Below are 15,229 nucleotides of genomic sequence, written 5' to 3' on the forward strand. Positions count from 1 at the left end.
AGTGTCTAAAGAGGTAAAGCCAGAACAACCAGCGGCTGCCATTCAATAGTTTGTCTTAATGTTTTTGTACTCAAGTGTAACAGGTTTTACTTATTTTAGTAAAAAAATTTGACTGTAAATCTCTCTCTGTAGGTAACAGACTTACTCTCTAAAACAAAGAAGCCTGGTGGGCTCAAGATTAGAGAAGACCAGCAACAAGGTTTTTATGTCGATGGTCTGAGGCTGGTGCCTTGTGATAATTATGCACAAATTGAGAGGTTAATGGAACAAGGGAATAAGATGAGAACAACAGCTAGAACCACCATGAATGCTACCAGCAGTCGATCTCACATGGTCATCACGGTCCGATTCAAACAGGTATGAAGGCACTGTTTCCCCTATTCAGTATAACTGTTCAGTACTGTTAATTAATTGGGCCTGTTAGAAACAGCATAAAATGGATTTGTTGAAGTTTACGCAGACACAAATTCAGGGTGGGCCTGTTTTACCTATGGTCTGAAGTGATCAGGACCACCATTGCATACTAGAGCCTCTAGTAGAGCCAGCAGAAGAGAAAATTTTCATCCCTTGGTTGCAGTCAGCTGTGCCAGCTTAAGTGATTGGCACACTGCTCACCACTGCTGCCCTCTGAGTGGTGACACCGAAGGCAGTGACATCCTAAAACACAGTGCCTGTCTGCAGATTAACCCTGTCTTTAAGATCCTAAATGCATTTTCTAAATATTACTCGTGGTCTTTGAAAATCTATCACTAGTAAGCTGCAGTCACTCTTTATTCTTGGTAGCTTCTATTTACATATTAGCATTATGCTTAAATCCTGGCCTGAATGTAACAAGCAGCCCTGTAGCTGGCAAGCTTGACCATGTGCTAATTTAGCACAGTATATGTATGTGTCTGTGGCTTTCTCTGGTATCTCCCTGACTCCTTCCAAAGGAAGGCCAGCAGGTCAGCTTTGCAGTGGATTGGTGAGAAGATGGGACCAGAGAGGATAATTTGGACCTGAATCCTGCTAGGAAGGAAGCTGTGGAAACATGATGGAGCAATGCTCTCCTCGTTGTTGCAGAGCTTGAGGAGCTGTGTGTGCCCACAACCAGGTAGTGGGTACTGAGCAACTGCAGCGATGCCACTGACACAGTAGTTTGATCATATCACAGCAGTTGTACTGTGAAAGTGCCAGTGGAGACTGCTCCTCACTGCTCTGAAAGATGGACCTCACTCTCCATCTCCCGAATTTTTTCCCTTGATAAACTGATACATCAACAATAGTTTGTGTTGAAATCACCTGTGACCAAGCCGTCTATAGAATAATGTATTCAGGATAAACTCATGGTGGAGCTGGTTGAAGAGGAGGAGGATCAGGCTGGCCCAGATGTTAAAGTCCCATCTGCGCACTAAAATCAAGCTCAGCTTCCCACTCCTGCCTCGATAGACAGCTCTGACAGTGGCTTGGCCCCATGACAGGCAGAGCCGGTACCAGGCACGTCCAGCAAGAGAACAGACGTGAGATGTCCTATTTACCTCATAAGTATTATGTTTGCATTTGTGGGAGCTATGGAGCCAAAGCCATTTCCATACTCTCTTTTCCTGTGAGTCAGGGAGTGAACGATATTGCTTGGAGAGAGACAGCAACCTGGAGAGAAGGTAAACCCCAAGAGTGGCCTGAGAGAAGGAGCAGCAAGCTGAGGGATTGAGAGGAGCACAAAATGGTGGTGGTGGGCCTGCCTGAAAGACGTCTCCACGGTATCCAAGCAGGGCTCACTGAAATGGGCATTTCAGTTCGCATGGAGGCGGTTCCTTGTCCTACCCTCCTAACTTTAACTCGGCGTCGAAGCACTGCGGATGTCGCTGGGTGAGCCACGGCAGCGTTCACCAAAGCCACGTGGGGCAAGAAGGGGAGAGCTCTCTGCACCTGCCTAATGCTTCAAGAGGAGTTTAGAGTTACCAAAGTCAAAATCCTGGCCAGGGGCAGGGGGAAGGCAGATCCTGTAGAGATGGAGAACCATTGCTATGGGCTTCTCTATCAACAGTCTTCATGTTTGCTACGTTTTTTGAGAATCAGCGTAATGATGTTTATTTCACTTGAAGTCAAACTGCTCCTGAGCTGTCTGCCTTGCCTGTGAGTGCTGCTCATCATCCTCACTCAGCAAGGTCCTTCAATATGAAGATACAGCTTCGTATCTCGAATTAAATTCACTCCCTGTTCTTTAGTCTTCTGAAGTGTTTTGCTTAATTCAGCGAGACAGAAGTTCATTCATTGTTGGGTACACCTTAGTGGTCTTCGTATTAAATATATTCATATATAAAATGTTTTAATAACAGTATATATTGCAACATATTTCCTTGAGTTTCTGTGGAGATTATCGTTTTCTATATCTTAATATCAGAACTATTGATTTGATAATCTTTCCTTATGTTGATACCATATTTTGCAGATTTTTCTAGATGAAGCAATCACTAAAGAGTCAATTATAAACCTGGTGGACTTGGCAGGAAGTGAAAGGCAAAAATCCTCAGGATCTGAAAAAGACAGATTGAAGGAAGGAACCCGTGTTAATCTAAGTTTAACCACATTAGGAAATGTCATCAGGTATTTTTAAAAAATCCCTTTCTATAAAGTAAAAAGCAAAGTTCTGTGAATTAAAAATATAAAAATAAAAAAAGAAACAATCTTCCCTGAGTTCAGATCTTCTTTGTTCTGTGGTTAATAAAATTATTTAATGAATGAAGCTTCACTGCATGCCTAAGATGTACCTAAGCATGCAGAAACATAAAATAGTGATTTTTTCCCCCCCTCATGGCTTCTTACCCTATGACTATTTGGACTGCCTGTTCATTTTTCAAATTATCAATAAGTTGGGCAGCTTTACAGGGTTTTTGCTGAGTATAACTGACAAATCTTGGCTTTTCTGAAGCTCTTGCACTGAGCCATTACAAACAGTTATTTCATTTTTTTTAAATCTTGACAGTAAATTTTTTAGGTGTTGTAGGAAGGAAATTTTTTGTTATCGTAATGAATACACTGAAGTAGTTAATCTGGTAACGGTTGTGAAAGTATGACTTTTTTTCCTCTCTTTGTAAATTTGCTCCTGATAATTATACTTGCATTGCTTACCTCTTTTCACTAAACCCCTTTTTTCTCCTTAGTGCTCTGGCTGATGTAGCTACTGGAAAGAAAGTATTGCATATTCCATACAGAGACTCGGTTCTTACTAAACTCCTGCAATCTGCTCTGGGCGGAAATAGCAGGACAATTATGGTAAATTGATTCTTACAATTATTATCCAACTTTTCTGTTGAAATAGAATTGCATGGTTCTAACATCAGTGAAAATAAATGCAATTTAAAAGTTAAGATTGTTTTCTATATAGCATAATGGTGGGAGCTTTTTTGCTGGTCAAAATGGACTGCCCAGAGCTCTCTAGCAGTACAATATAGGCAACTCTGAAGGCTCCTCTGCTGCTATTATCTTGTGGAAAGTTTCTTGTCGCTAGTAAAACAAATATGTTATTCAGAAGGTCAGCGCTTTTTTTTTTTTTTTTTTTTTTTTTTTTTTTTTTTTTTGAATAGAAATACATCTGGCACAAAATCTATCCATCTCTCCTTAAAGAGGTATAGAAATCGTTTCTTTGGAAAGAGTACTCTGCAAATTCTAAATAGTTAGCTAAAAATCTCATAGCAACCTGTTTTGTATAAAAAACATGTTTGTAACAAAACTAAACTACAAAATGAAATAATTTCTAATTTTTATGATTGTGCTGTCAACCAGGTGTTGCATTCCTTGGTAAAACAAAACTGTCACAGACTCTTTTCTTTGTCCCTGATAGATTAGCTATACACTCCAGCATCTTTGCAGAGGCATTTTTTAAAGAAAGTGCCGTTAAAAGAAACGTGAAAAATATGAAAAGAACACATGCCTGTGTGGCAATGTTGACTTTAAATGTTAATAGTCTTAAAACAGCTTACATGAGTTTCTTCAAATACACTTTCTTAATTCATCAATGATGCGTTGAACAAATGCAAGGCCAAATTCTGCAGCTGTTATTTGTGCAAATACCATCAAAGTAATTTTGAGAGGATTTTTGGAGTTGATGGCTAAGATAAGCCAGAGTTAGCAGGATTCTAGCTTCCTTGTTATTAATTTTTGTACAAACCATCTGTATCTTCTCATCCTTCCTTCTCATTTCTTGCAAAAGTTTTGAAAAGAGTTAGTTTATTTATAGCTAACTGTCTAGAACACTAGGCTTGTCCTTTTATGTTTAAAGACTTAGCAGTATGTTTTCCCATGTTAATCCGTTTTTTAAAAAAACTCATTCAAAATCTGATGTTAGTTAACATTTTTTATATGTTTACAGATTGCAGCTGTAAGCCCAGCAGACATCTGTTATGAAGAAACTTTGTCAACCTTACGATACGCTGAGAGGTATACTTTTACAATTTTTTCTCTCTGGCATTTGTGCAAATTGCAGTCAGTCAAAAACAACAAAAGATACCAACTCCAAATGTCAGCAGCTCAGAATGAGGAAAGCGTGAATGTGTGAATAGGTGCAAACAGCCCAGAAAGAGCTTATTCTTTATTCATCAACTGCATATGTTTCTACAGCTAAAGGTAACTCTTTCCTGAGAATTATGGTCCCTTGTATGTGTTTCTTAATTCAGCTTCTTTCTTTCTCTCTCTCTGCTGGTAATGCAGCACCTCCAAAACTAACCAGAGATTGGGGTCCCATTGACTAGACGCTGTTGAAATGCAGAAAATGCAGATAATCCCTGCTCCAAGGAGTTTGTTAATTCTGACTCCTGATCCCAGTAATAGTGCTACAAAGAGCCATTCCTTGCTCAGGACCAACTTGCTTGCTCCTTTTTCAGTCTATTGGGATCTGAGCTAGAAGTTGCCCCCTCCTGTTGTTTGTTCTCCTCTTTCCCTTTCTTAGGCTAAGGATGGAAAATTGGCCTCTGGGCAGTCCTTTCAGTGATGCTTTTGCTGTGAATCCAGCATTCATATGCTCTTATAGCAGATCCAGTTAAAGAGAAGTCAGACGGTTAATGTCCATTATCCAGAAGTGGATCGTAGCGAAGTGACGTTGTGGACGCGGCTGCCTGGCAGTTAGCAGCACCAGGGAAGAGTTAATGTTCCCAGCACCGGTTCAGTTCTGGAAACAGCTGAACTGCTCTGAAGTGCTGGGGAAGCTTGGACTAATAAACTCTACAACTCTGAGCCAGCTCCGTGTGGAGGCAGTGCATTTCTCAGCATGCTTGGGGTATGCCCATTCCTGGATGGGGGAAGTCCATTTTTTATGTATCAATTCCACATCGTCCCACACTCTAGAGGTGCAACAGCTGTGGCTATGTTGCTGTAAGTCAGGGTTAGCTGGAGAAGAGAGTAATTTTCTCGAGATGGCAGGGGCAAAAGTGAACCAGGCTGTGATTCCTGTTAGCAGTACAAAAGAGGACATTAGATGCTTTCAGCTCAGGAGCAAAGTGGCAGTGAGGTTTCTTCTCACTTGTAAAGTTTCAGAACTCTGGGGAATATTTCTGAACAAGAAAAAGAATTAAAGCAGGAAAAAAAAACACATTTGACAGGAAATCTTGTCCTGTATTGGGATTGTCCATGTAACTGTCTTTTTTTGGTTTTTTGTTTGTTTTTGTGTATTTTCATATTTAAAAGGACAAAAAAGATCAGGAACAAAGCAGTGGTAAATGCAAGTCCCACGGAGAAGCTTATAAGAGAACTGAAGGCTGAAAATAACCACCTACTGTCCAGACTGGCTGGGCTTGGGAACGCAGGCACATTAGTAGCTGATGGAACACGTATGTATTTCAACATAAATATAGCTACAAATAACAAGTAGATCTTGAGTTCCCAAAACATTATCAGGAGGACTTTTGGTAGTCTGTAACACTGAAGAAGTATGGAAGAAATGCAGCCAAAGCGTGTCCACAAGAGAATTTTTTACAAAATGGATGGCAGAGAGCATTTTGAAAAATCTCTGAAGTAAGCCTAGTGGTTATCTCATTTGTGTTTGGCGATATGCATTTGCACATAAAATTCCCACTTACATTTTTTCATTGCTATAGTACCTCTTATCAGAGATAATCAAAGAGTCTTTAGAAAATGCTAACCCCAGTGTGCCAGTTCCAAGCATTTCAAAATCTCAAGTTCATGTAGGTATAGAGCACTGGAGACCTAGATTAACTCTGCTCAGTCTGATAAATGTGCAAGAGCATCCTCATGGTGTGAAACACCACCCTTATCTAGATAAGGGCTCCATCTGCTTCTGCTATGAGCCATGTAAGAACCAAAAAAACTGGGAACCTTTTTTCGGATGAGCAGATGGTCTTTCCTTACCAGTGGGCTCCCCACTGACTAGCTTATTTGCTGCTAATTTAGTGAGCCTAACAATGTTGCTGTGTTTCTGTAGATACAGGAATAGCACTTGAGAGACTGTGGTTTGGGATTTTTAAAGTTATTCAGACATTATCAAAACAGATACTATTTTAAAAAACTTTTTATAAAGAAAGTTAACGTTGCCTGTGAGTATTAGTCCCTATACTCTTTCACAGCATGGATGTGGGCACGTCCAATTGCTCAAAGTCAGATCCTTCATCGAGTGTTTTTGGTTTGCTCAAATTAAAAGCCCTCCAAAAGTCTAAGTAAGGCCACTGCAGGTAGAGAGGAGTGAATAATATTTCATCTTTAAAAGTAAGGGATATTATGAAAAGACGAGAGTGGACAAACATCAGAGCTGAAGGAAGAGATGGGGCATTTGCAATTGGTTAGTAGTTTGCAAACTCCTTGAAAGAGAATTCACTTGAGTTGGTTCTTGAACACACTCTGAGGACAGAGTATTTTACAGTGATCACCTCCTGGTTAGGGGAAGACAAGGAAGATGGCAGTTTTTGTTTTTAGTTCTGCATGGCGACTGCAGTAACAAATATTTCAGCTATTCAGTGGCAGGGTTGGTTTATGTCACTGAGTGCCACACAGTCCCCACGAGTAGCAGGTAGGTAACACGCTCTGCAAGAGCCAGGACATCTACCAGCACGTGGTCCCGCTTGCTGGCAGTCCTTGTGTCTTACAGGGCTTTTGCTATTTTGCACGTGCATACCTTGGTTGAAGGTGTCTGTCTCTCTGTTCAGAAGAGCAGCGGTGTTTGCTGGCTGAAAACGAGCGGTGGATTGAGAGCGCTCAGGTGGCGTGGGAGGCTCGGCTGGAGGAAGCCCGGGGGGAGTGGGAGCAGCAGTACGCTGCAGCCGCTCAGGTGAGCGATCCAGGAGTGCACGCCACAAGCTGCTGACCAACTGCAGATGCTTTAATCTGTGGTCTTTTAATGACTATAGCCTTTTTTGTGGTCTTTAAGATTCATTGCTCACATACTTTTCTGCCAACAGTGCCATGGCAAGACTCTCCAGGGAGTTTTAAGCTTGAGTAAACCGGCAATAATGCAGCCCTGTATTGTACTGTATTAAGGATCTGCAGTATAATATCAAATATCTCATGGGCTTGTATAGCAGAATTTTCTGTCTATTTCTACCACCAAAGTACATTATAGTTATTTGATTTTTATTTCGTGATTATAAGTTATAAGGAATTATTATTGAAATAAAACATGCTAGTGAATGTACCAAGCTGCCAAGGCAGGCTTATGTCATTTCCGTGTTCTTGACAGAAAGAACCAAAGATTTTCACTTTTAAATCTGCCATGAGATAAACGCCCTGGAACTTGAGGTTCAGGACAAATATTCTTCAGCTGTCTTGTAAAATAACATTGCTTTTAATTTTGAAGGTGTTTGTGAAAGCAGGCAGTGTTGATATGAATCAATTAGCCATGCCGAAGTATGTCAGCAGAAGGCTGGCACACGTATGTGCCATGGGGTGAATGGTGGGCTGCTGTGGAAGAGAGGGCATCTGAGGTGGCTGGATTAATAACTCATGCAATGCACACCGTCACTGAAAGGCCATATGCTGTTCTCCTTCCAGTTTCTCTGCAAGAATCATTTCTACTGCATTGCATGGGGGTAACTGCCAAACGATAAGAGCCAAGTGGATGCCAAGTTTGCAACTATCATATTTGTTTTATACTAATAGTGGATTTGCATATTAAAAAGCATTTACCTCTGTGCATAGGTAGCTTGCATAAATAAAGATGTTCAAGGAAAAGTTTCCTGTTTCCTCCAGTCACTTCTGCCCCATGTGTTGTTATTCCTGCACGTTGTACTTTGTTGTAGACTTAGTTGTGTGGAGCAAGGTCTCTGAGTGCTCGTACTGGGCCTCATTCCCTGGGATCCCAGTCTGACAAAGCTGCTGGGCACAAATAATACATTATAATCTCGTATACAGGTTGTTTTGCAGAAAGCATGTCTGGGGATAATTCCAAAATAATTATTTTGTTTTGCTTTAATATTTTTCTGCATGGAATAAAGCTGAACCAATGAAAGACCATAAAGCTTACAAGACTTAATGAGTTTCATGTGCAAAATTGTGTGTTTGAACACATGCGTTTTAATAATCTCCTTAAAGGGGAAGGGGCAGGGAGCTAACACCATCCAAGTTGTGTGGTCTGTAATTGTAACAGAAACACTAAACCAAGCCTTTTTCTCTGAGTTTTTTTCACTTCATGGTCAGAGTTCCTATGTGTTTCTCAAAACAGGATGTGTTTCAGGAGTTAGAGACTGAGTACATTTATCAAAATGCAGCTACTTGTTGAGTGTTTGCCATTTAGATTTTTTTGGAGGATGTTTTTTGACAAATTGCTTTATGGTGATTATTTTCCTTGTACAAAGAAAGACCTCTGTGTATATTACTAGCTGTTACTTCAGGCTTTCAAATGCATCCCACTAAAATACCTTATTTCTGAATTCCTGCTCAGGAGAGACGGATGATGGAAACATTTCCTTATCTCTTGAATATCAATGAAGACCCCCAGCTTTCATGGGTTGTCAAGCACTTCATTCAGGATGGTAAATTTTTTTGGTTTTTTAAGTCCTGAATACAACATATAAATACTACTTTCTGTGTCTTAACATTGACATAGCAGTGATCTGTAGTACTACGTTACTTAGACATTTGAGTCATGATTATCTTCATTTTCCCTTAAGCTCTTACCTACTTTTTCTCCCCATAAACTTGTGCTGCATTTGTCTGAGAACAGAGCAGTCTGGAGAGTTACACATTGTGAAGCATTTCTACCTCACGAGATGTTAAAAGACAATAGACAAATAAGTAATAAGAAATATCCAGGTTTATTAGATGTTAAAGACACCTCTTCCCCAGAAAACTAATGATTTGACAACATGAACTTTTATTTTGCAAGCTGACTGGAGCTGCCATTAACAGAAATGCAGATGTTTGTAGATCTGCTATGTTATTGCACATGGGAGATTTACACTGGATTTTTTTTCTGCCATCTGTTTGACAGTAATGGATCGGGTGGATTCCTAGGGGCTCCCAGATGCCTCTGTAATTATTTGTGTGTACAGTACCAGTGGTTGCATAGAGCAAATCCAGGGCCTTGTCTCTAAAGATACAATAATTTAGTATAAAGTCTTTTTTTAATTGTAGCACTGATATGAAAGGTTTGTGCTGAGCAAAGCTCTTCAAACTGAAGAGAAAAGGTAAGACTGAAAGCAATACCTTAATCATCACAGACCTGTTGTTGTTGTTTAAAGCACATGTAATCTATACTGGAATCTTCATTCCTCCCTAGGTTCTTGCGATGTTGGTCAATCTGCCTCAAATGCAATAATCCTAAGGGGTTTAGGGTAAGTACCTCGATTTAAGGGAAACTAGACACCTGTGTTCTTGATTCTCTTGTTGTTTGGATTGTCTATTTATCTGTTTAGTTAGTTAGTTCAAGGAATTTTACTACACTGCATAAGTATGGGTTACGGTTATTTTGAACTTTTTATGATGGCTGGTTAGGAGCAAGCTAGAAAAGATAATTAATAAATTTCTTGTGTTTCTAGAAATTGCCATTTATGTAATGGTAAAAAGTGTGGAGTTAAATGGCAATTTATTATCTTCCAAATTACGGTATCATTTTCTGTGATGATTTTCCAATTAAAAAAAAAAAAAAAAAGAAAAAAGAAAAAGTGAATCACAAGAAAGGAATCACAAGAAAATTTATATCTTTCAGCATTTTGGACAAACATGCAACATTTACAAATGCTGATGGCAAAGTTACCTTGACACCAGGAGATAAGTGCAAAGTCACTGTGAATGGTGTACCCATCACCGGGAAAACAAAGCTGCAGCACTTGGTGAGTGTTTTCTGGGGGCATAAAGCTCAAGGTGGAAACAAAAATTCAGAAAACAAAACACTCTGAGGATAAAGGAAAAAAAAAAGTAGAATGATTCCTGCTCACCGAGTCCTGATCCTGAGGCAAGATCTTAGATGTAGGGAAGGTGAATTTTATATAAAAATCTTGTAACTTTAAAGAAACAGCGTAGTCTAGTAGAGGGGACTGTGCACGCAGCCTTAAAAAGGCAGATATCTTGCTGAACACAGGGTGTTTTGGGGAAAACACAGGTAACTGTGCGTCGGATCAGGGTGACCTGTCAGAGCAAGGAGGAGTTTCGATGCCCCAGCAGCATCGGGTGGGACCAGGGGTAGCCAAGCAGCCCCTTCCCGGGGAGCCGGGGTGCTCCCGCCGTGGGCGCGAGGTGGGGAGCAGAGCCAGGAGCCTGCTGTGGCCGAGCCAGGGTGGCCGGCGCGGGGTCGCGCAGCCCCAGCTGCAGCACCGGAGTCGCTGGAGCACGAGGGAGGCGTGCGGGCAGGAGCCGGCCCGCGGGGCTGCTGCGGGCAGAGGGGGGCCGCCCCTCCTGGGACAGACCCTTCCTGCAGACCTGCCTCCTACCTCGCACATAACCAGCAAAGCTCTCTGGAAGTGTCTGTCCAGGGAAACCCGGGGTTTGAGCTTAAAAGCTCTTTTGCTCTTTTCTGACAGCCTCTCCTTTGGGAAAAGGCAGAGGACCAGGCGAACAGAGGCCACCCTGCCGGTGTGGCCTGGGCAGGGCCCCGTCTCAAAGGGGGACGTATTTTAAATGGGTTCCCATCTTGGTTAAAAATACACCGCCAGGTTCAAGGTATTTTCTCAGCCTCAGACAGATTTCTAACAGAGATGTGGATAAACTCCATGCCTCTCTTGTACGAGGACCATTAAGTAGTTGGTTCTGTTTTTATCTGGTCAGACCACAGTAGTATGTGCGAGTCTGTGGTATGTGAATGTGACAGACCAAACGTCAGAGGAATCTCATCAGGGTCCGTATTCATCACAAACGAAAGGGCTGGTTAATCAGCCTTTCTTGCCAGACGACGCTGTAGTCTCTTGAGTTACTATTTTGCTTTGTAAAGGGAGATAATATCTCTTCTTTCATGGAAGATAAATCTGTTAAGGGCAATCGAGTATAAAATTACTCTGGGCACCAGGAAGACTTCCTAGAAACAAAGCAGCTCTGTAGTTTGTCTGGTACAAATATTCCTTGTTGGGACTCTGTCTCTGAGGACCAGTGTCACAGAGGGTGATGAGATAGATGGAAACCAGATAGATACTGGGATAGATGGATCGTTACTCTGGGTCAGTACATTTGCTTTTATAGTCTGGTATTTAACAGATTTTTCGTCTTGAGAAATGGTGCGAATCTGATATGGTGATCAACTTCCCTTAACTTTGGTTGCCATGTTAATGGCAGCAGTGATTTTTAAGTCTTTCAGCTGTTGCTGCTCTGTGGTGGGTTTCTGTTATCCTAGGTTGACTCCCTCCTTGCCCGTGGGAGCACACAGGTCCTTTCCGTCTCTCAAGTTCACTCCATAATCACTTCTCTTTGCAACTTTACCCACTCAAGAAGAGTTTGCAAGTACTTTACTACTCTCAGTAACTCTCAGTGTCACTCTCAGGTGACACTTGACCTGTCACTTGCATGAATTTAGCAGCATCCTTTGCTTAATCCTTCAGGATCGTGTTATTTTGGGATCGAACAGTGCTTTCCTGTACGTTGGGCCACCTGCAGAACGAACAGACGAGGACATGAGCAGATACGATTATGATTTCTTTCAGTCAGAGTTGGCAGCAGCGGAAGGCTTGAGCGTGGATAAACTTGGTAAGCATCACTGTTTGCGCGCTGGGTAACGTTCTTCAGTGATGGCTGATGTTTCATCACACCCTGGATCATTTGCAGGCGGCATCCCAAGCTGTGTTTTCCCTTTGTGGTTAGCATGTTGTTCCTGCAGTGGGCTGGAGGCCGTGCGGTGCCTTAGGAGAAAGCAGCCTGAATCACGACAAATTGCATCTTGCCTACCTGATGCATACTATAGAAAGAGACAATGGGTATCAGTTTGGGGAACTTATTGAATGAATTTACATATTGTTTCATGAAACCAGTGGCTTTTCTCAAAACTGGTACTTATGTGGGGTTATTTGCAGTGTTGCATTCACAAACAGTAAAATGTGGGTTTGCAGTATGCCTCAGAATGAGCCAACTGACAGCTGAGATCCTGGAAAATTGTTTCAGATTTTATTTCAAACAGACCAAATTCTTACCAAGATTTCACTTGGTTTTCCCTTAATATTAGAATTGCTTGTTTTATTTTTTAAAAAAAGGAGCAGTAGTTACAAGCTACATTTGAAAAACGACATCAGATTACTTTTAATAATACATAAACACTCCAAACGAGAAGGTCATACGAGACTGCAGGCTGAGAAGTACACATGGACAGTACAGTGTGTCACTGCATGTTTTATTGTCTGGATATTTTTTCTCAGAGAAGTCTCTGGTGGGCAGAATTACCATATTTGTACCCAAATATGCTTTCCCTTTGTTTCATTGTCCCTCTAGCAGCTATCTATAGCAATTTTATTAATGTGATCATATTAGGTAATAGTGGTATAAAATATAATTATATGTATTTTTTTGCTGCCATCCAAAACCTTCCCATTGCTTTTCTAACATTTGTTTCTTTTTTCCTCCCATTTTTTCATCTTCTTATAATTTTTCATTATATGTTGGGGAAATGCTACCCTCCAGGGCTTTCCTTAAAAGCAGGGTTTTGTAGTTCACTTCTGTACTGTCCATTTTAATCCATTCAGTCCAGAGAGTGAAAGGTTTAGTTTGTGACAGTCCAAAGGTCTTGAGAATATTTGCTGTAGGTCTTCTGCATTCAGTTGCTTATCCTTCTTGGAGGGTCTGGGCTTGTGTGTGTTGCTTTTTTAATCATGTACTAATCTGCCAGGTGGTTTCAAGTTTCCAGATGGCTCTTACGTTTCCTTTTTCAAATTGCTTCATTTCTATAGAAACGTGCAGTAATTATATAGCATTGGAGAGCTATTAGCGTAATCGCACCCCTGACTTCAGGCCTTTGACTGAGTTGTGTTTGAGCTCCTGTGATTAGAGGCTTTCCTTCCTTACCGCAGTCCCTGGGGGTGGATGAGGGCACGCAGGTGGTTCTCCGAGGACTTGACTTAGATGCCTAAGACTCAGTAGCACTGTCATCGCTCCTGCAAGCCTGAGCACTGCCATGTAACGAACTGTCATGACATCCAGGCACACATTCTCCAACTTTCTAAGAAAAACTAACAGCTAATGATGCTCTAAAAAAATAGATCTGCACATTAACATCACCATGACAGGGGAAAATTGTGACTGATCCTCAACTGCATAACTAAATGCTGTAATTCTTCAGAACAAGCTGAGCCGGTTCTTCAAATATACTCAATTGTTTATATTTAAAATCTGCATTTTTCAATCTGAATTCCTTAAAACAGACAAAGAAAAAACCCCATAGAATTAATGACTGAATGGTGAAATTCGGTTCTAAGCAGCACTGACAGTGCTGTAGCAAACTCTGAGGTCAACTGAATCCTGTAGTAGTTTGGGAAAAAACTCTTCACTCATTATGCAGGACAGAAGCTATTTTCTGAAGTCCAGTTACTTTCTAATACGAGCAACTAATCAATCCAGCGTTGGAAAAGGCCAACCCAGGTTGTTGTGAGCGGAGCGTGCGTTTCAGCTGTGGCTGTTCCCCTTGCTCGCGGGTGTCGTGCGACGTGTGCAGGTTGGACACCAACTATGCAGCTCTGCGCTGCTCCTGCTCCCACAGCGCCTCGTGGAAACGACGTGGTCGTGTAGGCTGGCAAGGCGGCTATTTCAAAGCCGGTTAGTAGGAGGAAGGTGGCATGGGCCTTTGACAGTCCAAAGGCAACTGCTTAAAACTACCCAGAAGTTAGACTGCCGTTTCTCCCTCTGTTCACCCTATAACGCAGGGTTTCTAGCAGGTGCTGCCGGCAGTAAGGACAGCAGAGCAGACCCCAGCGTCCTTGCTGTGTTCCATGATTATATCAAGCTCATGCCACTGGTAGCTGAAGTAAATCAGATGAGTGAGGAGCTGAAGAAGGTAGGTGATACTTCTCCCCCAACTTCCGCAGGTTAAACTTGGTTAGTAAGTTTCTGAACATGAATAAAAACAAATGGAGAAGTCTTTTTCCCAGTAGTGTTGCCCTTGCAGTTGCTCCATTCCTCGTGCTTCTCCCAGCCTTCCTCATCTCCTGACAGGCGGAAGAGGAAACGCGGTGTGAACACTCCCCCTTTTGTGCAGCTCTTCCTCTTTAAGAGTGTCTCAGCAAACAGAATTTGGGAGTACAGATTGCAGGCAGTGTATCAGGCAGTTGCTCTGTAAAAATAGGCAAACAGAATCTGCCTAAGTGTTTTAGAGGAAGGATGAAAAGTCCTAGAAGAGAGAATTCTTTTTCGCGGTCATTCTATAAGATAAGAACAATGAGATTAATTCAAAGGAAAATCTAGATAGACTATAATAATTTCCCAGCATTTAAATTAACTAACTTCTGAGAGGTTTCCTAAAGGAAAGTGGAAATAAACTGAACAGTATAAGGATTCTTCTTTCTCTCTGCATCATGATGGAGCAGTAGGTGGTGTGCGACTGGCACACCTCGAATGAGGGAATTACAATGCTCCAGATGGTAAGGATGTATTAGCCCTTGCTCCCAATAGGTTCTGTCCACAACTTTTTTAATGTCACGCTCATACCAAAAGTTCAGACAGCCATGCCTGCCATACTGGTATTTCTTCATTCATAACAGTTCATAGATCTAGGAAATCTGTTGCCTTCTCCGCTGGTTCCTACCTCATTGCTAAAGGGAGAAGCAAATTTCTTCCATCTAAGTGGCAGTAGCTAGGAGTGATGCACATCTGTACAGAAAATGTTGGATGAGGAGTGTGGATG

The 15,229-nt window shown here is 41.6% G+C and overlaps 1 protein-coding gene across 1 annotated transcript in view; it reads left to right on the top strand.

Moving 5' to 3' along the window:
* LOC134138138 (kinesin-like protein KIF28P) overlaps positions 1-15,229 on the top strand; it is a 34,051-nt gene that overhangs the window by 8,744 nt on the left and 10,078 nt on the right. The window contains exons 5-16 of the mRNA XM_062571386.1: positions 133-357; positions 2,432-2,586; positions 3,144-3,255; positions 4,352-4,419; positions 5,662-5,804; positions 7,134-7,255; positions 7,781-7,855; positions 8,864-8,954; positions 9,701-9,755; positions 10,130-10,253; positions 11,949-12,093; positions 14,265-14,383. Coding sequence (XP_062427370.1) covers positions 133-357; positions 2,432-2,586; positions 3,144-3,255; positions 4,352-4,419; positions 5,662-5,804; positions 7,134-7,255; positions 7,781-7,855; positions 8,864-8,954; positions 9,701-9,755; positions 10,130-10,253; positions 11,949-12,093; positions 14,265-14,383 — 1,434 coding nt within the window. The remainder of the gene's footprint in view (positions 1-132; positions 358-2,431; positions 2,587-3,143; positions 3,256-4,351; positions 4,420-5,661; positions 5,805-7,133; positions 7,256-7,780; positions 7,856-8,863; positions 8,955-9,700; positions 9,756-10,129; positions 10,254-11,948; positions 12,094-14,264; positions 14,384-15,229) is intronic.

Source organism: Rhea pennata, chromosome 3 (assembly GCF_028389875.1).
Source record: "Rhea pennata isolate bPtePen1 chromosome 3, bPtePen1.pri, whole genome shotgun sequence".
NCBI lineage: Eukaryota > Metazoa > Chordata > Aves > Rheiformes > Rheidae > Rhea > Rhea pennata.